This window comes from Amphiprion ocellaris, chromosome 3, assembly GCF_022539595.1.
Source record: "Amphiprion ocellaris isolate individual 3 ecotype Okinawa chromosome 3, ASM2253959v1, whole genome shotgun sequence".
Classification (NCBI taxonomy): Eukaryota; Metazoa; Chordata; class Actinopteri; family Pomacentridae; genus Amphiprion; species Amphiprion ocellaris.
In genome coordinates this window covers 32,695,422-32,720,152 of record NC_072768.1, presented here as the reverse complement: position 1 = coordinate 32,720,152, position 24,731 = coordinate 32,695,422, and the positions used below count along the sequence as shown (strand labels likewise).

The 24,731-nt window shown below is 37.5% G+C and overlaps 1 protein-coding gene across 2 annotated transcripts; it reads right to left on the bottom strand.

Moving 5' to 3' along the window:
• Positions 1-1,038: 1,038 nt before the first annotated feature.
• si:ch211-216l23.2 (uncharacterized protein LOC565061 homolog) lies at positions 1,039-12,528 on the bottom strand. Of its 2 annotated transcripts, XM_035957084.2 has the most exons (10): positions 12,330-12,528; positions 12,077-12,163; positions 10,882-10,955; positions 10,501-10,624; positions 7,557-7,756; positions 5,489-5,767; positions 5,183-5,347; positions 4,001-4,048; positions 3,615-3,869; positions 1,039-3,436 (listed from the first exon to the last, which is right to left on the bottom strand). In XM_035957084.2, exons 1-10 carry the CDS (start codon positions 12,389-12,391, stop codon positions 3,399-3,401), a joined length of 1,332 nt encoding a protein of 443 aa, XP_035812977.2. In that variant the 5' UTR covers positions 12,392-12,528; the 3' UTR covers positions 1,039-3,398. The 2 variants fall into 2 exon arrangements, with proteins under 2 accessions (XP_035812977.2, XP_023145655.2); XM_023289887.3 differs by lacking the exon at positions 4,001-4,048.
• Positions 12,529-24,731: the final 12,203 nt, after the last annotated feature.

Here is a 24,731-nt window from a genome sequence, read left to right as displayed (position 1 = left end):
GCTTTTGTTGTTTTGGTTTTTTTTCTCACTTGTGTTGTCCATTTTTTTGTTGCTTTGAAAATTTGTCTTTTTTGTCTGTTTTGTTTCGTGTCATTTGTCTCATTTTTGTAATATTTTGTCTTGCTTTAGTTGTCTTTTTTTGTCTGACTTTTGTCATTTTGATCATAAAGTAAAATACTGTATCATTCAGCTCCAGATACCTGTGAATAAATGTTTTGTTCCTTTGTAGACACTCTGTGATCTGGAAGTTGTAATGAGTAAATTAAAAGCTGAGGCTTAATGTTGCTGAAACTGAATTTATTTTTCTTAAGAAATTTCAGGTTGCTCATAATATTTTGTGAAAAGAGAATTCCTTAAACGTGAACATTTTCAGAATGTACTTTTTTACACTAAAACAAAGGAAACGTTTGGAGTTGTGGTTATTTATCAGTCATTATGCTTTGATTTTACTGGTCCGGCCCACTTCATATCAAATTGGGCTGAATGTGGCCCCTGAACTAGAATGAGTTTGACACCCCTGCTCTAGAGCATGGTAGAAATTACCAGGAACATTCGGAAAAATACAGAAATGAGCATTTTCTCAAACATTAGCAACTATTTCAAGGGGTATGTATACTTCTATATCTCTTAAAGCATGTAAAAACATTTTAGAAATGGGTCACAAATCTCAAACACAATGTCTTACAACTGTCATTTCTAACCAAAAGAAACCCAAATGTCAAATAAAAATCTCTAAAAATCTCAATATGACATGGATATGAATAATTTTATGCCTAACTGTGCCTGATGCAAACCTCTTTACTCTAGGATGCTTCTGCTGCTAGAGGCGTTTTATTTTATTTTACAAACTATGGACTTAACAGCAGAATATGTTAAGTGTTTGGTTCTGTATTTTCTCCCAAAATAGATAACATTGTACAAGTTTCCAGTTTGACACTCAACTATCTTTTGTCTAGTACCAGTAATCCTAAAATCCACTATTTAGTGCTACAGAACATCAGTTAGTACTGATAAAGGAAGCATTTACTTACAACAATGCATCTTTAATACTTAATGTTTAATTCTCTTTTGAACAAAAGAAAAAACATCAAAAAGGCTCATGAAATCCATTAAAATATTAAAACATTTATAGACGTTTTCTTTGAAAATATAGTCACGATTCCCCCTTCATACCTGTTGAACATCAACACTGCTGCACGTCAAAGAAAACAAATCCAAAGCAACAAGTGGTCGAATATTTACAATATATTCAACATCAACAAAAAAATACAATAAAGAGTTTAGGATTCAAAGACTATCTACAAAAAAAACGAAATAAAAAATACGATGGGCAGTTTGAAAGAATCGGGGTTTTTTTTGTTTTTTTTTTTAAATAAATTTACCGCTTTCTGGTGTGCAGTTCAAATTGTCACAAGCAGATGTTTACCTAAACCGCCTGTCAAGTGCTGTAGGGAACATCTTAAAACTCCTTTTTAACAACCAGTACAAGCTGTGAAGTGATGTTGACTCAGTAACGGAGATGTGTCCTCACAACTGCATTTATCCGGACTGCAAAAAAACAGAAAACTGCATTTAAGGACAGCAAAAGAATATGAACAACCAAACAAGAAGATGTACGATTTTTTTTATGAGTCAAAAATAATGTCTAGAAAAAAAAGCTGCATTAATTAAAGTACAAAACTGCTTGTTCTGGAGCAAACCTATACATTTTCCCTGAATTACAATAAGAGAGAGTGAATGCAATTGTTCCATAATATGTCAAACATTTAAGGTTTTCATGCTGACTGCAGACAACATATTTAAAAGCGAAAATTCAATTTGAACAGAGGGTAATGACAACACGGCATGCTCAGCCAGAGATTTTGCAGTGGAGGTGCCTTATATGTTCTGTATAAAGGCATCCTGCTGATAAGAAAGTCTGTGTTCACTTGATTTGTGATTCCTCCTGGAAGTATGTAAAAGCTTGTGCTTTAATGAGGACAGTCATTTTTTGGAAAATCCGAGTAACAACACAAAGCTTACGGTAAGTCAGGATGTTGAGAAGGGAATTACTTTTTGGCAGTTATCTTGTTACAACTGATTTGAACAAAAAGCAATTTAAAGACATATCTGTAAAAATATGTCAACGTAAACAAAAAAAATGCAGCCGATTTTCTGATTTGTTGTAAAAGATGAAAAGGTCGTACATGCAACTGTAGAACGAGAGCTGTCACACAAAGTTCTTCAGACTGATTATTTACGGCAAAAAAAGTAACATAAAAACATTACATTTGAGAATGCAGCTTGGAAAAACAAGCTATTAGTTGGTTGTTGAAATTCTCCTCAGCAGAGAATCTTGTAAAATCAGAAGCACCATCTTGAAAAACACAGCAGGAAGACTACCTGCGATTATCTACAGGAGAACAGAATTCTGATTTTGGGATGCGTGTTGACTAAACAGTTAAAAGATGCTACCTTCACTAGTAACCTCATTGTTACAGAATGCCACTGAGCTGGTGCTTCTTGGATGTTACAGACAGCAGGCCCCCTTCACGGCGCAGATGTTGTCAGTCAACAAGGTGGAAAGTGGGACAAATGATATCTCGTAAGATCAGCACAATCTGGCAGTATTTTGTCAGAAAAAAACTGGTGCTTAAGAAGTCGACTGGAGCAAAGAGGATCCACATTCAGCACAAGCATATGCACGTTAACCTGCAAGGGAAAAACGTTGCTGGTGATTGCACTGCCAACGTTGGCCACACTTGGCAGCGGCTTACCTGTAGACATTGTAATCTGCTCCGTCTGACAAGATAACTCTGCCTATGATTGTGCAAGACATACTTCCATTCAACTCTGTTAAAGACAAATCCTTCGGAAAGTTTATGGAATATATTGAGCGCAAATACTCAGTGCCAGATAGGAGCAAAACCAGTCTTTTCATTTAGACTTTAGACCAATACCTCTTGCCTTCTTGTTGCTTTAACTATGGATTAGCAGCCAGCTGTTGCATTTGGTGTTTCTGTGCACTCAGCTAAACAAGCTTCCTGATTAAGGTTGACCCTGTGCAGCTTGTCACTGTAACCAACACCAACGTTACAGTTTAAAGAGGCAAGCTGGATGCAAACATCATTACAAAAAAATAAAATAAAAAATCCGGGAGGGATCTTGAAAAACATACTTAAAATTCTCAATCTGATTATTACATAACATCTTCCATCGGTCCATCCACAATAATATCTAACATCAACTATCATTATTTTTTCCTAGCTAAATGTGGTTCACTACTTGTGTTTAAAAAAAGGTCGGCAGAGGAATCCTACGCAAAAGGTCAGGAATCTTCTGTTGAAATGAGCTGAAATGCTCAAAATGCAGCTTGGAACCTGCGAGTTTTTACAGTGTGTGTGAGTCTCTGGGATTTCTTAATGATGGGGGCCAAGCGGTCGTGGAAGGAGGCAACCTGAGAAAAGGGAAAGATGAGAGAAAATAGATTACACACAAATCGATCATATAAACTGATGAGCCGCCACATTGAAACCAGTAACAGGGTAAGTGAATAACACTGGAACCTACAAAATATATGCCATTACAGGCCAAAAAAACTCTATTTTGAAATAGAACAAACACACATGATCTACCTGGGGAGGATAGAAGGGGAGGACGAGAGCTCTTTAGAGATGGAGGAGCTCCTCTGGGCCCGTGAAGACCTCTGGCTGGTCCTGGGTGGAATGAAGGAGGAGGAGGGTGGTGGAGCAGAGGTCCGCGAGAAACACCGGGCCCACTGAGCGGCATGTGTGAAGACAGGGGACCTCGAAGAAGTGGGGCCCCTAATGACGGACCAGGAAGCCCATGTAAGGACAGCAGTGGTGGAGGTTTGGTTTTAGGATAAGAACCTAAAGGAAAAGTAGAATCACAGAACATTACTAGGATTAAATGAGAAGAAATGCATCTAGATGTACATACTGCAAGTAAAAGGATGTGTTTGTATGCATGCAAGTTTTTTATATTCACAGTAATGACAGACCTTTGTTAAAGTGGTCAAGTAAATGCTTGAGAAATGCCTCTGAGAAATCTGAAAATGGGGAACATTTATATGTAAAAAAAAAAAATAATAATAAAAAAAAAGATAAAAAATACATTTGGAGCATTCGAAACTGCATTGAAACCCAGACCATTGATTTGCTTTCCAAAAGCTACACCCCAATGCCAAAGATTACTCAATAGCCTAAAAGTAGCTTGCTCTAATGTGAAAAATGACATGCAAATGAGTGACAGAATATCTGAACAGTAGAGCAAAATAGATATCTCACAGGCAGCACAGGCATATCCAAAAGTTTAGAACAGAGTAGAGCACAATTTCTAACCAACAAGAATACACAGTGCCATGCAAAGCATTTGCCCCGCTACGGAAATCTTCAATTTTTTGTGTTTAAGTGGTCAGACTAGTTATTAGGTTCAGGGGGCAATTACTTATTCACAGAGGTGATATAGGTTTTCAACAATTCTTCAATAAACCAAAGTTTAAAAACAGCATTTTGCATTTTGTGGGCTATCTCTGTATGATATTCAATAAATAGAAATATTAGTTTGATGATCTGGAACATTTAAGTGTGAGAAATATGCAAAAATAGAAGATTTCTGTAGGGGGACAAATACTTTTGCATGACATTGCATATATTAGTATTCATGTTGAAATCTGGTACTGAAATGTCAAAAAAAAAAAAATTAAATCATGTTAAACCAACAAACTATGTTGATTTAAGAAAATTTGCTTTTTCTCTGCAATTAAAGTTATTTTTAATTACTGGTAAGAAGGTAAATTTAAGAAAAATGAAGTTATCAGGCCAATTGAATTATGTTACCTCAATTTGAATTTAGTTTTAAATCAGCCACTGCAGAAAATTTACTTGAACTTACATACAAAATGAAGTTGATGTATTACTAACATTATTATACCAACCCAGTTCATCAAAAATTTTCACATATTGAACAGTTTATTTAAATCAGTAGATTTTTTCTGTGTTTTGCACATTTAACATGTACAAACAATTGTTCTGTCTTAGATAACATAAGCAAAATCAATGTGGCTCCTTCACAAGAAAATGCAATTTAAAATGTTTTAAATCACAAGTTTTTTAGGCACATGTCTCCTGCATCCCTTAAGCTTTCAGAAATGTAAATAAATAGTCAAGTAAGTGGTCCTAACCTGGTGTAGGTAAGAGGGGGACAGGTGGAGGTGGGGGGAGGTCCAACATGGGCCCCCCAGCTCCAGGCTGAGGTGGTGGAGGTCCAGGCGGGGTAGGGAGCAGAGGAGGAGGTTTCCCCAATCCTGGAGGTAACATGTTTCCCCTCTCGCCCTCAGCGTTGGAGGCTGAAGAGAGGAAAGAGGAAAATGAACCAGAGAAGACGGGCAAAGACAGGACCGATTAGAAGAAGTTAAGCTGCAATCAGCAATGCAGACGCAGCGCTAGATGCAGCTCCTGCAGGTGCTGCTGTGACATCGGTGCTTCACCTCGTATGTGGTCCTGTCGGCCGTGAACGTACTCGGCGATGGTTTGCAGCTCCTCGGGGTACAGATGCACCCCGTCGGCTAACAGCGTGAGGAGGTGCCGTGTTTCTGAGGGAACGGTGTGGCGCGCGATCTTCTCCCGATCCAGAAAGTCATCCAGCAGCTGCGACGCCTGCGCCGCCGCATCTGCAGGGTCCCTCGGTGGGCGCTCTTTGGAGAGTCTGCGCTTGTGTTCGGCCTGAACAAAGTCCATGGCCTGGTCTTTGGGCATGTTGCGATGGACTGAGGACGGAACGGGAATGTTACCGGTGAAGTGTCAGGAAGTGGGAGACAGAGGTGAAACGAGGCTGGCTAAAAATCCATAGAAACAACAGTGAAATCTGTGGGGATCTGACGGTTCTTTCGGTTCATTTTGAGATGGATTTTGTTTTTATTTGATGTTGGGATCAGCAAATTTTGCTGATTATTTAGAACTTTGGCAGGTGATGCTTTTTAATGTGACGTTTTGATGATGGGGGGGATGCGATTTGTGTAATGATGTACATTCATCAGTAACTTGGGTTTTTTGCATTGTATCAAGCATGTTGCTGGACTAAATAATCAGTAAGGGCTTAATTTATTTTAAAAAAATATAATAATTGCATTCACACATGAGTATAATGAATAAACTTTAAATGATTTGTGCATTTAAATGTCCTGGTGCAATAAATAACTTCTTTATTATATCTGTTTTTAAGGACATACATTAATTGGTTTTGTTTAAATGTATGAGACATTTTTTGTTATTTTTTGTTGTTGTGAGCTACATAGTTGCATCATCATGAAACAACAACATCAATTTGCACAGTTTTGATGTTCCTGTTTTATATAATGCACATTTCTACTTTGTTTTATGCAGTTTTCTTTGTGCAATAAAAAAAATGTACAATGTGAATTGCATAAAATGTCATAATTTGTAGAATTAACTTAGAGAAAACTAAGCTTTATTACAACTTGAGTTTTATTTTAGTAGCTTGGGCCATCTGTTCTGTTTGTTAAATCAGCTGCATGCTTCCAGCTTCGGGCTCCTGCAAACCTCCAGTTATGCAACTGCAGTGGCATACAGAACCAGCACATGCCTTGTGAAATTTGACACACTGAGGTCTGCAACCATGCAGGATTCTCTGCTGATGATTAACCTGTTGGTCTGTGGAAACACACACAAAAACCTATTGCATTTGGCTTTTCCTGCTTCTTCTGCAGAAGCTTCAATGCTGCTTGCTGCAGATATTCAAACAGAACCTGCTTCAGTGTTAGAGAGCAACAATGGGCTCTCTGACACCAAAGTACAAGAGCCCCTATGATAATAACATAGAAGACAATAACATTTAGAAACAGGAACAAACCATGATCTGTCAGTGATTATAGAGGTCATTGTTCTTTGCAGATTAGCACAAAAAAAATGCATGAAAGCACTGCAAATGATGAAGGTCATGATGTAAACATCTTACAAAAGATATTCTGGGTCATAATTACATGCAGCTTTTGTCCCGTCTTTCTGATAGTTTAGACTTACTGGGGTTTGTTACTTTTTTTAAATCCTGTGCCTTTTTCTTCAGAGAGCTCAGCAGCTACTTTTGGTAAACACTGTAGTTCACTACAGAACTGATGACCCAAAAAAGAAACCCAAGTTGTGGTAATTCATAGTTTCTTTGCTTTTTCTGAACTTTGTTTAGTTTAATAAGGATGTAATATTATGTAGTGTTGTGCATAGAAGTGGCAGCCGATTGATAGTTCACTAGGAGACTGCGAATAATGAATGTATTGAATAAATATTGTGTAGATTTGATGGACTTGTGGTGATTTTTGAAATCATATAATGTTCATTTTGTAGCCTCAACAGTTGAGTGGAGAATTTTTAGCTTTATATGACTTTTGTGTTTCAATGGGAGTATTTCTTGCGTGCTCTAAGGAGCTGTAGAATCTACAAAAACCGCGTGGACCAGTTGAGCTGAGCTTAGAAAAGGGATAGAGGGCTGTAACTGAGGTGCTTTGGGCAAATTTAAAGGAACCGCGAGGGTTACGGACTTACTTTTGAGGGATTCTGAGAATATGATAACAGTGCAGGAGGACAGAGCTACGTTTGTCTGCTCCACCAGAATACATAACGGGGAGCCATCTGCTCGGACATCCTGCAGGGCCCGGGTCAGGCCCGATTCCACTTGAAGGTAGAGCATTTCCACCGACAGGCCGCGCTCCTGCAAGCACTGGCTTAGCGATTTGGGGTAATCCCTTTGAGAGGAAGAGAAACACTTTGTTAACTTGACATTTCTATGCTAAGTGACTCAACTGGCATACAGAGAAAGCCCGAGCTCCATCTCTGAGGGGAGCAGAGGGTCATTCCTGATTTTACATGTGCTTTACCAACAAAGACAATGTGAGTCATCTTTTTCTGAAGTTTTTGATGGCACTAACACAGGTTTTTGGATCTACTGTGGATGTGTTTAATGTTGTAGTATGTGTTTAGGTAATGTGTCAGGAAAAAAAGGGCAGCTTACTGTTGTGGAGGACTTGAGTGAATTGGTCTGAATTCATGTGAAGAACTGTGACGAGGGCTTGAACTTTGTGTCTTTTCAGGGTTGATACCAATAGATTATGGGTAATCAAGGAGACTGATAAATGACATTTGGAACTGATGTACCTTTGCAGTAAAACTGAAAATCGTGGTGCCAAAATTCTGACCAATACACTGCAACACAAAACTTTGTGAACATGCTTTAGTTTAATTATGTTTTACATGTGTTAAATTTAAAGAAGAACCCTATTTGGGACTTTTCTGTCATAGAATCAGACTAAGCTTTGACTGGTTGCAGCAGCTTGTGTTTGTTGAATTGTGGGGTTCGGAAACAGATAAATGTGCATAACTTTGACTATTAGCTGTTCACTAATGGCAAATGGGCTTTGAGTGAAATGCAAAATGAGTGGCCTTTTTCGGTCTGCAGACAACCAGCATTGTACTGCAGCACACCAATACAACCAGCAGCACTGCAGTGTCAATACATTACGACTTCCAGCTTAGTCTGCTGGTGACCCTGATGTTGTAACTGTCACATAAAAGCAGCCACATTTGTTGCCATGAGTGTACAAGTATGTAGTGCATGAAAGATTTTTTTATGTTGTATTGTGTGTGAGGGTGTGTGAGCTGTAAATGTGCTTTAAGTACTACTTCATACAATACTATAAATACTTTTATGTCTAAGAAAACAATACAACTAATTTGCTTCTTGTGTGTAGCATGTCACTGGCATGTAACAACAACAGTTTTTTAAATATATAAAAGAAGGTTATATTTAAGAGAATGCCTGGTTGGGCTGTTTGAATATGTGAAAAGTATGAAAAGAAGTGTTATTTAACGGCATTTAGATAAGACACACTTTAATTCTTTGAAGAAAAGGTGTGAGTGCTTTTAGGTGTGAGGAGACAAATTTTACTTTTAAACTACATTAAAATAGTGGCTTTGATTATATGTTTTTCATGTGTAAAAATGAATATAACCTTGATTATTGATTGTAAAGTCTGTTGTTTATTTCTATTAAACGAACTAGAGAAAAGATGAATCTGGAGTTTTAGTCACATTTCTTCTTCTGTAAATTATGTTCCAGCGGCTTAGCAGGATGTCATGTTGTCTCAGACTTGTTTTAACAACACTGAAGGTCAGTGACAGGATTCAGACATACAGCTCGCAGGTGGAGAGAAACAGGAACCTGCTTATCAGTGATCATAATCATAATTTAACAGATATCATTCAACACAACACAGAAAGTAAACGGAGCGTGTCGTTGTAGACTTCCTCATGGCAGTGCTGTGGAACAATCAGCCAACAATGCATCTAACAAACCATCTCCTACATGTAATTAGCACACTACTTTCACAACACCTACGCTTATTTACTATAGAAACGTATGAAAATATTTATATACTGTTTACATAGCTGGCAGCCAAGTATTTAGAATGTTTGGCATGGTAAAAACGGCTTTAAAAAAACACAGAATTCCAAACTACAGTTCTATCTGTAAGTACCTTTATGTTTTTTGTTCTCTACACCACAGCACACTATATGAAAAAATACCAACAATACTCTATACTTAGTATAAATCCCATGAAAAGACCAAAACCAACTGATTTCTCAGAGAACAATACACTGATTTTCAACGGCCTGAGATCGAAAAAGAATTTTGTCGTATGTGAAACTCTCAATCTCTCAGTTTAAAACGATAAAATATGCAGCAGAGGACTAGCAGCCTGCAGAGAAACTGAGATGCGGGGAAGCAAAGGTAAGTAAAAACCAAATACATCATTGTTAAATGAATGGTGCTAACTATGCAGTCCCTGATGGAGTGGTGACAAAAAGAATAAATTTAATATGTAACCATCAAGATGGGAACATTAGGAAAATGAGGCACAGGTGCAAAATCGCTTATCATTTTCTAAAAATTTATTCGGTATTTATGACTCACTAGAATCCTTTCATCACTGATTCTGGCTGTAATTATAACTTCTGAGGAGAAAACAAATAACAGTCAGCTTAAAAAAAACGTTTTTTTTTTGCTGCACATTGCTTCAAATAACAATACTGATGGCCACACTGTGTCACAGAAGATCTTATCAACACAAACTCATAATATGGTGATTTTATCTAAGCTTTGTCTAGATCCGGATCAGAAAATGATATTGGATATCCCCCATGAAAAACAACAAGCTCTTGCATTTAGCTGGGCTTGAAAGCTCTATCCATCATAAAACGCAATAAAGCCTGAGGATCACGATCAGCCAGGGATAAGTCATAACAGATAAGTCTCAACAGAAAGACAATGAGCCACATGTTCTTGGCTGACGCTTCTCAATAAATAGAAAATTAAATGACATCTTTAATCTGTCTCACTGATCGACAGCCCAGTAGAAACAATCAAATCCTGCGTGCAAAAGCCTCATGATATTGCATCTCAACTGCTTGTGGTTTGGATCTTTGTACTCACAGGCTCTGGTTGGTGACAGAGAGAACAACGCAGTCGGCTGGCTTCCTGTCCTCCTGCACCTGTCTGTAGAACTTCTGATAGAGGGTTTTACGTCTGTCTGCTGGAGTGTTGCCATCTGGCTTGGCTGGGGGTTTGAGAATGGTTGGAAGAGAATTAAAGTGAGGTAAACGGAGACAGGGGACATAAAGTAGAAGATATAACTAAGAAAAGAATGTTAAAGTAAAAAAAGCCAATGGCACACTTTTGGTGAATGCAAAATCAGCAGTTTAATTTGATCCATGATGCACTGGCTCAAACACAAAGTGCCCATTTTTACATGGAGAATTTTTGTCAGAATTTATATTTTGTGTTTTAGTTAACAACTTAATGAAAGAGTCTCACCATTTGTCTGATTCTTGAGCCCCTCAAACTTTGCATTCCCGGTGTAGTTTTGCATTTGTTCTAGTTCTTCATAACTGAAAGAAAAGCAGTGAAAATAGGTGTCACATTTCTATTTGGGGAGTCTTTTCCATGCCTGTTGTTATCTATGTCATGCTACTTGATATAATTGATGATGTTATATGCTTTCTTATGATATCACAGAACATCTGCAATGTTTGAACATTCAAAAATGAAATTCTGATACACGTGGGTGTGGCACGGGTGAATAAGAAAATCTGATCCAACACGGGTGCAGCGAGTTATTGTAGCACACATCCAAACAAATACCAACTAAATCAAATGAAAAACACTTATGTTCCTACAGTGTGGCTGTAACACTGGACTAACAAACAGACATGCTATCTATTTCTTCTGCAGCAGAGCACGAAATGGTCTATACAAACCCAAAAAAAAAAACATTAGGTTTCTAGTAGAGCTGCATCTAGGGAATATTTTCATTGTCCATCCATGTTTGGTCTATAAAAAGCCACAAAATGGTGAAAAATGTCCTTTGGTGTTTTCCAAAGCCCTAGATGATATCATAAAAGGTTCTATTTTGTTCACAACTCAAACGCATTCAGTTTACTGTCGTAGAAGAGTCAAAAAATCCAGAAATAAAATTAAGAAGTTGGAATCAGACAAATTTGTCATTTTTTTGGAACAAATAATTACCCAAAGCAAATAATCAATTATTAAAATTGTTGTTTTGTCAGATGGCAACTAATCGATTAAACATTGCTGCACTAGTTTCTCATAGGGATTTCAAATTACCTATTTGATTAGAACGTGGTGTGAACTTTAACAGAAACAACGCAGTGAAATTCAATTATTATTTAGCAGACTGAGATCTCCATGTGGTAGTCTGAAACCACCACGTTATTTGGTTATTTTGAAATATTTTCTTCTTCTTTCTACTCTAGTTTGGAGCATGATGTGCAAATATTTGAATGCAAAGCGTGCAAACTTAATCTATATAAGTCCCATTATTACTCTGTTGATAATATTGAAGTAAACTGAAATGAACGCTTAAAGAGTGAAGATGCACAGTCAAGAACTGCTAATAAAGCTGCATTATAATCTATTAACTACAACACAAAAGCTGCACATAGATTTGATGAAAGTGTGACTCTGAATGATGTGACAGAGAAGCAGGTACCTGTCCAGGGCAGCCTTCAGATCTTCGGCCCTCTCCTCTCTGGTGGGGTAAGGAGCTGTTCTCCGGAACAAACGCAGCTGTTGAGCACTGCATAACACAAGAAATATGTAGCTATTAAACAGACGTAACGTTAATTGAAATTACCTGGTGAGGAGGAGAGTGACCGGCTGAGAAAAGTCACTGTTTTGTTTAGTGCTGCAGCTGCTACCTAGCATGCTAGCTGCTATTGCTAACATTGAACATTAACGTTTACCTTCCGTTCGGGTTGCCTGAGTTCCGCCGACCACCTCCGGATGATTTCGCCCAAGAAGACATGTTATTTGCACTGTTTTACTCAGCTTTTAATAGCAAGGAGGTGGAAAAAAATAATATAGTCTCGATGTTCCTCCACCAGCGTTCCGAAATACCTGCCGGTAGTGATGCTCCTCTGATACCCGAGGCTTCGACACATGCGCTGTAGCTCATGAAGCAAACGTATGGAGCCACTGTGCCGAGGCGTGGTTTGGTCACGTGACTCGTGATGTTTGAATCACTTCAGTGACGTTTGAAGCACTCAACTGCTTCGAATCACCTGATTGGTTCGGTTTGTTATGTGAATCACTCAGCGGGATCGAGAGTGTTCCGGGATAGGAGATCCCTATTTAGTGTTGTTCATTTGAATAGTTTTTCGCAGAGTAGGTTGTTTTTTTTGCTGTTGTTGCCGTGATTTGCTTTGAGAGTTAGTAGTATGTCAGATTTCGTATTTTGTAGAGGATAGATAGATAGATAGATAGATAGATAGATAGATTGTCATCATTAACGTTAGATATAGATAAATAGGTAGATATATTATATATAGATAAGACATATATATATGTATATATGTGTATATATATATATATATATATATATATATATATATATATATATATATATATATATATATATATATATATATATATATATATATATATATATATATATATATATATATATATATATAAATATATTAAAAAAAAAAAAATAAGTGGGGATATGCAGTCTGGAGATGAGCAGGGTTCTGGCAGCTAATGATCAGGCAGAGTGTGGCTGAAAGAACCGGGCTTATGAAGTGTGCAGGTGATCCTGTTTGATCGCTGTGAATTATTGACGGGATGATTTTCTCCAGCCGAGAGGCGAGAGCTTTTGAGATAATTTTGATGTCGGTGTTGATTAGTGACAGAGGTCGATAGCTAGAGGGAAGCGTAGGATCTTTGTCTGGTTTCAATAATAATGTAATTGCAGCTGTATTCATGTGTGGACTGATATAACCATTATTTTTAATCTCTGTCACTGTCCTGAAGAAAAGGGGTGCTAACATTGACCAAAAATGTTTAAGAAATTCAGCAGGGAAACCATCAGGACCAGGTGCCTTGCCTGCTGGCATACTGTCTAATGCCTTCCTGCAGGTTTCAGGGCTCTCAGGGTGAATCTCTACCTGATAAATGTTATAATTCTAATATTTTTCTCATAAATTTAACGTCTTTCTGCAGGTTTCAGGGCTCTCGGGATTAATCTCCCTGATAAATGTTACAATTCTGATGTTTTACTCTAAATTTAGCATCTTCCTGCAGGTTTCAGGGCTCTCAGGTTTAATCTCTGCCCGATAAATGTTATAATTCTGATGTTTTTCCTCTAAATTTAGCATCTTCCTGCAGGTTTTGGTGTAATTTCTCAGTTTTTCCTCTAAATTTAGCATCTTTCTGCAGGTTTCAGGGCTCTCGGGATGAATCTCTACCTGATAAAAGTTGTTATTTTGATGTTTTCCTCTAAATTTAGCATCTTACTGCAGGTTTTAGGATGAATCTCTGCCTGATAAATGTTATAATTCTGATGTTTTCCTCTAAATTTAACGTCTTTCTGCAGGTTTTACGATGAATCTCTCCCTGATAAATGTTATAATTCTGATGTTTTTCCTCTAAATTTAGCATCTTCCTGCAGGTTTCAGGGCTCTCAGGATGAATCTCTACCTGATAAATGTTATAATTGTGATGTTTTTCCTCTAAATTTAACATCTTCCTGCAGGTTTCAGGACAAGTCTCTACCTGATAAATGTTATTTTGATGTTTTTCCTCTAAATTTAGCCTCTTCCTGCAGGTTTCAAGGCTCTCAGGGTAAATCTCTACCTGATAAATGTTATAATTCTGATGTTTTTCCTCTAAATTTAGCATCTTCCTGCAGGTTTTGGTGTAATTTCTCAGTTTTTCCTCTAAATTTAACGTCTTCCCGCAGATTTCAGGGCTCTCGGGATGAATCTGCCTGATAAATGTTACAATTCAGATTTTTTTCCTCTAAATTTAGCATCTTCCTGCAGGTTTCAGGGCTCTCAAGGTGAATCTCTACCTGATAAATGTTATAATTCTGATATTTTTCTTATAAATTTAGCATCTTTCTGCAGGTTTCAAGGCTCTTAGTGTGAATCTCTGCCCAATAAATGTTATAATTCTGATGTTTTTCTTCTAAATTTAGCATCTTCCTGCAGGTTTCAGGGCTCTCAGAATGAATCTCTACCTTATAAATATTATAATTTTGATGTTTTCCTCTAAATTGAACATCTTCCTGCAGGTTTTGGTGTAATTTCTCAGTTTTTCCTCTAAATTTAGCAACTTCCTGCAGGTTTCAGGACTCTCAGGATGAATCTCTACCTGATAAATGTTATAATTCTGATGTTTTTCCTCTAAATTTAGCATCTTCCTGCAGGTTTCAGGGCTCTCAGGATGAATCTCTACCTGATAAATGTTATAATTGTGATGTTTTTCCTCTAAATTTAGCATCTTCCTGCAGGTTTTGGTGCAATTTCTCAGTTTTTCGTCTAAATTTAATGTCTTTCTTCAGGTTTCAGGGCTCTCGGGATGAATCTCTACCTGATAAAAGTTGTTATTTTGATGTTTTCCTCTAAATTTAGCATCTTTCTGCAGGTTTCAGGATGAATCTCTACCTGATAAATGGTGTTATTTTCATGTTTTTCCTCTAAATTTAGCATCTTTCTGCAGGTTTTAGGATGAATCTCTGCCTGATAAATGTTATAATTCTGATGTTTTCCTCTAAATTTAACGTCTTCCTGCAGGTTTCAGGACAAGTCTCTACCTGATAAATGTTGTTATTTTGATGTTTTTCCTCTAAATTTAGCATCTTCCTGCAGGTTTCAAGGCTCTCAGGGTAAATCTCTACCTGATAAATGTTATAAATCTGATGTTTTTCCTCTAAATTTAGCATCTTCCTGCAGGTTTTGGTGTAATTTCTCAGTTTTTCCTCTAAATTTAACGTCTTCCTGCAGATTTCAGGGCTCTCGGGATGAATCTGCCTGATAAATATTACAATTCAGATTTTTTTCCTCTAAATTTAGCATCTTCCTGCAGGTTTCAGGGCTCTCAAGGTGAATCTCTACCTGATAAATGTTATAATTCTGATATTTTTCTTATAAATTTAGCATCTTTCTGCAGGTTTCAAGGCTCTTAGTGTGAATCTCTGCCCAATAAATGTTACAATTCTGATGTTTTTCTTCTAAATTTAGCATCTTCCTGCAGGTTTCAGGGCTCTCAGAATGAATCTCTACCTTATAAATATTATAATTTTGATGTTTTCCTCTAAATTGAACATCTTCCTGCAGGTTTCAGGGCTCTCAAGGTGAATCTCTACCTGATAAATGTTATAATTCTGATATTTTTCTTATAAATTTAGCATCTTTCTGCAGGTTTCAAGGCTCTTAGTGTGAATCTCTGCCCAATAAATGTTATAATTCTGATGTTTTTCTTCTAAATTTAGCATCTTCCTGCAGGTTTCAGGGCTCTCAGAATGAATCTCTACCTTATAAATATTATAATTTTGATGTTTTCCTCTAAATTGAACATCTTCCTGCAGGTTTTGGTGTAATTTCTCAGTTTTTCCTCTAAATTTAGCAACTTCCTGCAGGTTTCAGGACTCTCAGGATGAATCTCTACCTGATAAATGTTATAATTCTGATGTTTTTCCTCTAAATTTAGCATCTTCCTGCAGGTTTCAGGGCTCTCAGGATGAATCTCTACCTGATAAATGTTATAATTGTGATGTTTTTCCTCTAAATTTAGCATCTTCCTGCAGGTTTTGGTGCAATTTCTCAGTTTTTCGTCTAAATTTAATGTCTTTCTTCAGGTTTCAGGGCTCTCGGGATGAATCTCTACCTGATAAAAGTTGTTATTTTGATGTTTTCCTCTAAATTTAGCATCTTTCTGCAGGTTTCAGGATGAATCTCTACCTGATAAATGGTGTTATTTTCATGTTTTTCCTCTAAATTTAGCATCTTTCTGCAGGTTTTAGGATGAATCTCTGCCTGATAAATGTTATAATTCTGATGTTTTCCTCTAAATTTAACGTCTTCCTGCAGGTTTCAGGACAAGTCTCTACCTGATAAATGTTGTTATTTTGATGTTTTTCCTCTAAATTTAGCATCTTCCTGCAGGTTTCAGGGCTCTCAGGGTAAATCTCTACCTGATAAATGTTATAATTCTGATGTTTTTCCTCTAAATTTAGCATCTTCCTGCAGGTTTTGGTGTAATTTCTCAGTTTTTCCTCTAAATTTAACGTCTTCCTGCAGATTTCAGGGCTCTCGGGATGAATCTGCCTGATAAATATTACAATTCAGATTTTTTTCCTCTAAATTTAGCATCTTCCTGCAGGTTTCAGGGCTCTCAAGGTGAATCTCTACCTGATAAATGTTATAATTCTGATATTTTTCTTATAAATTTAGCATCTTTCTGCAGGTTTCAAGGCTCTTAGTGTGAATCTCTGCCCAATAAATGTTACAATTCTGATGTTTTTCTTCTAAATTTAGCATCTTCCTGCAGGTTTCAGGGCTCTCAGAATGAATCTCTACCTTATAAATATTATAATTTTGATGTTTTCCTCTAAATTGAACATCTTCCTGCAGGTTTCAGGGCTCTCAAGGTGAATCTCTACCTGATAAATGTTATAATTCTGATATTTTTCTTATAAATTTAGCATCTTTCTGCAGGTTTCAGGATGAATCTCTACCAGATAAATGTCATAATTCTGATGTTTTCCTCTAAACTTGATGTCTTCCTGCAGGTTTTGGTGTAATTTCTCAATTTTTCCTCTAAATTTAGCATCTTCCTGCTGGTTTCAGGGCTCTCGGGATGAATCTCTACCTGATTAATGTCATAATTCTGATATTTTTCTATTAAATTTAACATCTTCCTGCAGGTTTTGGTCTAATTTTGATGTTTTCTCTCTAAATTTAGCATCTTTCTGCAGGTTTCAGGGCTCTCAGGGTGAATCTCTGCCTGATAAAATTTGTTATTTTCATGTTTTTCCTCTAAACTTGATGTCTTCCTGCAGGTTTTGGTGTAATTTTTCAGTTTTTCCTATAAATTTAGCATCTTTCTGCAGGTTTCAGGATGAATCTCTGCCTGATAAATGTTATAATTTTGATGTTTTCGAACCTTCTGAAAGGTGACAATCTTCCTGTTTTTACAGTTTCTTACTAGAGGAGGGCAGGTTTTGTTTTTTTTTTTTTTACTTGGGGAGGGCAACTTTGGGAGTAGTTTTAATGAGAGCAGGTTTGGGGCTGGTTTTACTTTGAGGGTAGATTTGGGGGTAGTTTTACTCAGGGACGGCAGGTTTAAGGGCAGTTTTACTTGTTGAGGGCAGGTTTTGGGCTGTCTTTTACTTGGTGAGGATAGATTTGGGGCAGTTTTACTTGATGAGGACAAGCTTTGGGCTATTTTTTTACTTGATGGGGGTAGATTTGGGGGCAGTTTTATTCGTTGAGGGCAAGTTTAGGGGCAGTTTCACTTGTTGAGGGCATTTTTTGGGCTTTTTTTACTTGGTAAGTGCAGGTTTGGGGGTAGTTTTACAAGAGGATATGAGGTTTTGGGCTACTTTTCACCCAGGGTGGTAGATTTGGGGACAGTTTTCCTTGGTGAGGAAAGGTTTTGGGCTGTCTTTTGCCCGGGGCCGGTAGATTTGGGGGTAATTTTTCTCATTGAGGGCAGGTTTGGGGTAGTTTTTCTAGGTAAGTGTCAATTAGGAGTGAAATTTTGGCCCTTTTTTTTTTTTATAATCCAGGGGAGGGCAGGTTTGAGGCAGTTTTACTTGGTAAGGGTGGATTTGGGGGCAGTTTTACCCAGGGAGAGCAGGTTTAAGGGTACTTTTACTCGAAAAGGGCAGGTTTTGGGGTAGTTTTACTTGGTAAGGCTAGTTTAGGGGGCAGTTTTACCTGGGGAGGACAGGTTTTGGGCTGTTTTTTTTACCAGCTCCATTAAGTTATGTGAACTTGTTTGTGTTCTTTATCTCAAATTGTCATGGTAAGTTTTGAATGTTGAACTCAAGTTTATAAGTTTTAGAAAATTAAAGTTAAAGTAATTAATTGTCTTAACTATTTGTAAGTTTTATCAGGACCTTCAGTGTTGATTTAACTTATTTCTGTAAGTTATACCTTGAAAAAAGAAACTGGGTGCTGGGTGGAGGGAGAGGAGGGTCCTGCAGAAGAAATACCATAATTTTGGGATTAGTCAAAAATAAAACTGTAAAGCTATGATATCTAATAATTATCGTGCTCACCAGTTCTCTAAATTGGACAAACCATCGTATTTCAACCACAACTTAATTATTGACAAACAATATAGAAAACAGCGTGGACTACTTCCAGCGGCGGAGGGACACCTTTTTCCCGCTAGCTGCAATCAGACGCAGTGACGCAGCAGAGTGCAACTGACCAGGGCGGAGGGATACGTCATTCTGCTGGGAGAAGAGACACGGCGAGGAGGTAAGTTATCTTCTGAAAGTGCATGTGAGTTTTTGTCGATAAAATTTAAAAATAATGTCATTTTCTTCTGTGATAAAATGGAGTAAAGTCAGCACATTGACAGAGCTTTGCGAATATGACTACATTTTCGTGTTTTTCTCTGTGCTAATCCATCCCGTTAGTCGAAGTTTGAAATGGCGCATTAGTAAATTACACCACTGTTGTCCATGGGGGACGTATTTTAGTTGACAGGCGTTCATTTAGGTTACAAATGTTTCCGACGTGACGGGAGCAATTAAAAAAAAAAACTTTTGAACTCAACATTTGCCTGCAAGGAACTGCTGGCTAACGTTACCCATTTGTTAGTTAGCTAGTTTGGACACAGTCACGGTAAAATAGTGCTGGATATATTCTGATATGCCCGCGAAAGCTGAGTCACGTCACGCACCCCTCCCCCCACCGAGAGTCAGGGCTCGCTTTTTAGCCGTCGGCGCCGTAAGTTTTAACTTATGAAATAACACGTTAATGAAGTCTAAAGACTTGGACGCTTATATTTACTGCATATAGTCAACGTATTTGTCGATGGTCCGAGTGTTTGAGGGGAGGCATTTGTGTTTGTACGGCGTATCGTAATGAAACGAGCTGAAATACCGTTAATTTCTTGCATTGACGCGCCGCCTTTTATCCACCGCCGCGCGCGCTCTCTATTCATCCTCTTGCTCGCGCTATCACAACCGAGGTCCCTCTCGAGACCGCAGCTGCTCTGTGAATGAACATCGTTGTCAGGTTGCAGCACTGTCTGAATTGTGTGTGACTTGTCGAGTTTATTCTGCTTTTCCTAATGACCCTACGATCTACAGTTAATTTTATTTTTCGTTCAATCTGGTGGTTATTAAATTGATTATTCCATAAAAGGTCAGAAAATAGTTGGTGAGTTTGTGCTGCTCCCGTCAGGCCGCAGGTACATCCTGCCAAGATGCAGGACAAATAGACTCAAGCATTCTTTTGTCCCTGCTGCAATTGTCCTGCTAAACAAGTGACTGACTAATCTGTTCGTCCTGTTTATTGTTGTCGTCTGTGCTTTATGTAACTGGTACTCCGCGATTGTTGTGACTCTTGTTCTGCTGACTGTAGAGTGATTTGCCCCACGGGGACAATAAAAGATTCCTTGATCCTTGAATAATATTGATAAAATTCTTAATCACAGCTTCATTAAGTGCATGGTGACACCCTCCAATTTGTCCCAAATAGATTATTTTCACTCACATTAAACAAAACATTGGAGCACTTTTTTTTTTTTTTTTTTTTTTAAATTTGGAAGCTTGTAAAAGGGAAATTTGGGGAAATTAATTTTCTTTATTTTTATTGATTGAAATACTGGAATTTGTTTTCTATACGACTTATCTAATAATGTCAAATATTTGTTAGATCCAATCCCTGCATCTTTTTAAAAATGTACTAGATTTTTTGATTCTTTGTAGAAATACTTAATAACGTAAATGCAGTTTCACGTAGAAGGACCCAAAATATCTATTTCTCTCACTCTTAGTCACTCATGTGATATAAGATGATGCAGATAGGTTAAAAATTGATTCACATTATCCTTTTCAAAACATGCAGCTCATTTTAGTTTTTTTTTCTCTTGCAGTTGTATAAAGCAGTCATTTCATCAAGCAGGAGGTTGACCCTTCAAAGTGTTATGCAGTACCTTGATAAAGAGGTATGTATAGTGTGAATTTGTCAATGTGAACTTCCATAAGAACTGTAGTATTGCATGAGCTCACTTTTGTCTAACTTTATGTAGGACACAAGTCAGAATAGGAGGACAGCTGCCCCTCTTGGTCTTCCACGTTTCTTCTCGGAGGATACTTCAGAGATCATCAGGATGTGTGATGTAAGAAAATATATTAACATGTTTATATAATAGTAATGATTGACGAGATTTATTGGTATTCATTTTAAACAGAAGCACACATTCCTTTTTTCCACAACATTGCAGAACCTTTTTCATTCAACGTTTACTACATCATTCAAAACTTACTGGCAATTCAAATGTTTTAAAATTAACTGATAGGCAGTTTTAAAAAGAGAATGTGTGATATGATAATATAGACTGCTGAACTTCATAAGTCAATCACAATAAATGCATAGCTGACTATGAGGTGTATTTTAATGCAACCACAATTTTTTTTTACCACTTTCAGACAGTTTTTATTAGGTCACCTGAGACGAAGTCAAAGACCTTAATTAATTACAAATTTCAAAGATCTTCGTAACATCCAGATATAGAAGAATCAAATACACTTTGTGGATGGAAGAGTCCAGGCCCCAGGGTTTCACATTTCCCCGTAGGGAGTGGGCAAAGTTTATCTAAAAATAGTAATCTTAACCTTGATGCCGTAGAAATTAAGGTCTCGATAAGTTTGTGAAGTTTGCATTCAATCCTCAAGTAATGAAGCCGCTTAAGTGGTGGCAAAACCTCTCTAAAAATTGAAAGAGCTCTGAATTAAAAACATTGTCTTAATCTATGATGGAGCTGAAAAAATCCGACCTACAAGCACTGGGTGTTTGCTTCTGATATGACTGTAGCTGTATGAAAATCCCAAAGTCACAAACTTTGTTGAATCTAAATTGATTTAGTTAAATGGTATACCATTCAAAACATGGATTCATATTTTTTTTCCATAAACAGCAAAACTGACTACATCAAAAATTCAGGTGACCGTCAAGGCCCATGTCCTCTTGTTTTTGTTTTGTTTAAGCTTTGCTCTCCATGCTTGTAGCCGGCTCCTCGGTACCTTTAAGGTAGGTAGTCCAGCGCTGCAACTCAATGATAGGAACTAAAACTAAGTCTGAACGGGGTTGTGTGGGGATCTTTCTTGCATCAAAAGTATGTCAATAAAAGTGTTTATTTTGTGACTAACCAGCTCAGATTGCTATGATAAGTATCTGACAACATTATGGAGACAAATGCTTCCTTTTTATTTACGTGACGTCGCTTCTTGCCCTTGTTTACATCCTGTTATGTAGTCTGTCATTTGAAGCAGGGGAGTGTGTGTGGATCTACAGACACAGAAACCTGTAATTTGTTTCTGAAGTGATGGCTGAATATTTAGAAGATTTTGAACAGTTGGATGAGGTATTTGAACTTGGTGGCCTATATTATGTATTTGAACTGATGAGAAGCTGCAACAGAAGAAGAGAGGGAAGAGAGTAATATAAACCACCTTTTGTCAAATTTTGACAGGTCCCAATCAGAAGCTGCCACGTCACAACGTCCCGCCCACCACGCCCCCAACGGCTGTTTTTTAACCGGAAGTCCCGCCTTCCCACGCCCCCCAATGACTGTTTTTACCGGAAGTCCCGCCTTCCCGTACCCTAATCTGCGTAGCAACCCTAATCTGCGTAGCAACCCTAACCCTAACCAACTAGAAGTCCCTCCCTCTTTAACCGACAGAACCTTATCTCAACGGAGCAGACGTCTCCCTACCCCTCCCTTTTGTCCTATGACAGAGCGTTTTAACGGTCTTTGAGAGAAACCCGGGAAATTTGAAGTATAAAAGTTGTGTCTAGCATTATCTGCAGCTTTTTCTCCTTTCTCTCTCCATTTTGCATCCTCTGAACCAAAATGCTACTGTCCAGTATTTCTCCCCACACCTCTCACCGGGACCAGAGGTGTCCATGTAAACACAAGAACCCTCTTCACCTCTCCCTCCCACCGGAAGTCCTTCCTTAACTGACAGAGGTTTATCTAAGCAGAACCAGAGGTGTCCATGTGAACAAAATGATGCTGTCCAGCTTTCCTCCCCTCCCTGCGTCCTCTGAACAAAAAAAACCAATGCTACTGTCCAGTGTTTCTCCCCCCATCCCCACACCTCTCACCAGACCAGATGTGCACCCGGGAAATTTGAACAAAAGGTACATTGGACAGCTTTTCTGTTGAGGGACGATATCTAACTGTGGTTGAAACTCTGAGGTGCTTTACAGGCCCTGAAGTAGGCCTCTTGTTTGTTTTTTTTATAGCAACTTTATAAAATTCCTTGGGTGAGGCCCAACTTCAAGTACTCTGCTTCTCTTAAAACCAATGTGACAGAGCAGCTTCAATAAGGACATTTCACTGACTACAAACTCATGTTTTATTACCAGACGTATGTCTCAGTAACGGAAACAGACAATAATGTGATGTTTGGTCTCATCTGACAATTTTCATGAGGAAGATAAGAAGTATGCAAGAATCAGCGAAAATATCCAAGAATTAACTAATGATGAATCTGAGGACAGGACTCAAAATAAAACAAAGCAAAAACTTTAAAAAATAAAACAAACAGCACCGGTCTCTTGTTTTAGGTTAGCAACAGTGACTTGAATGCCTCTTGACTCATTATTCTCTAAAACTGGTCACAAATGATTCAATATGCAAGGCTTGAGCTAAACAACACATTGGAGGAACGACAGAAAATACATGTAGCATCACATCATTGCTAGAAAACTGCTGCGGTGGTTTTATATTTGTACATGGCACTTGGCACTGCCACATATAGAGGGAAACAATGAAATGGGGATACTGACAGCAAAGTAGTTTTTTTTTTTACTATACACAATAAATATTAAAATAAAGAATGCTTACAAACTTTTTGAAAAATTCTGTAATAATTAAATGAGGAAGGAAAAGAAGGTTGTTGGATGGTACTGAATGATAAGAGTCTCCTCTTTGATGGCATAGAATGACATGAGCTTCCTCTTATAGATAGCATGGAGTGATGTTCACACTCCTGCATGTAAGGACAGAAGAGAATATACGACTGATCAGTGATTCAACTAAAAGATGTTTCACCATCATATTCAACGGAATAAGCCGGGACATTTCGAGATCCTAAGAGCGTTCGTGTTTTTTAACCTTTCTTTTAGTTTGAACTTTTTAATGAACTTGTAAATGCAAGTTGGCTGATCGACTTAAGTCTCAGGTGTTTTTTGAGGCAGATCAAAAATGTAAACTTCAACACACTTTAAGATGAGATGGTGTATTTGACGGGTTACTTATAGAATCAGTATCTTCAAACATAACTGGATTTCATGTTTTTGTACTAATATACTAAGGTTCAACTTCACTGCGTATTCCAACCATTTTCAAACTTTTATATCTGATTAAACGCTATTTAGGAGCAAATGGAATAAATATTTTTTTAAGAAAAAATGCAATAAAACAGTAAAAAAAAAAAAAAAAAAGTGCAAAACTACAGGATGTTCAGTGAACTCAAGTCAATGCTTATTTAAAGTGAAGCTGAGTCCACATACACTCCTAAACTGAAGGTTTGTCACTGCTTTTGCTGCACTCCTGACAACAGTAATGTTGTTTTTTTCTACATAATAAACCATCAAGACAGTTCATCACATAAAAAAACTCGTAAGGTCGCTAAAAGAGTTGAGAGATGTAAGTATTTTTCACAATCTGGTTTGCCAGGGATCTTCATTTCCTTGAGGAATCTCTTAAAATGACAATCAGTGATGACCCTTTCTTTCTTGGGGCAGAACCTTTTGGGATTCCCTACAAAAAATGAATTAAGATTTTACTCAACTGAAAAGACATTTTGTTATGAGACCACAATCATTTTTTAAAAATAAATGTCGCAATGTTCCATGTCGTTAATATTTTTTGTACTGTAAATATACGTTTTGGATTGAATGGCAATTTCTTGGTGTCTTCAATTTCAACTTCAACTCTTGAAAGAGTAGCCCTTTCTTCAGAATCCTCTGTGTCCAAGTTTCTTGAAACCACTTGTGTAGAAACAAACCAAAAAAAGCACTTATTTAAAGCAACTGAATGAATGAAAGCCACAGATATTTTTTTTTCTATTAAAATACTGCATGAAAAACTTACCATCCTCGTCTATGGAG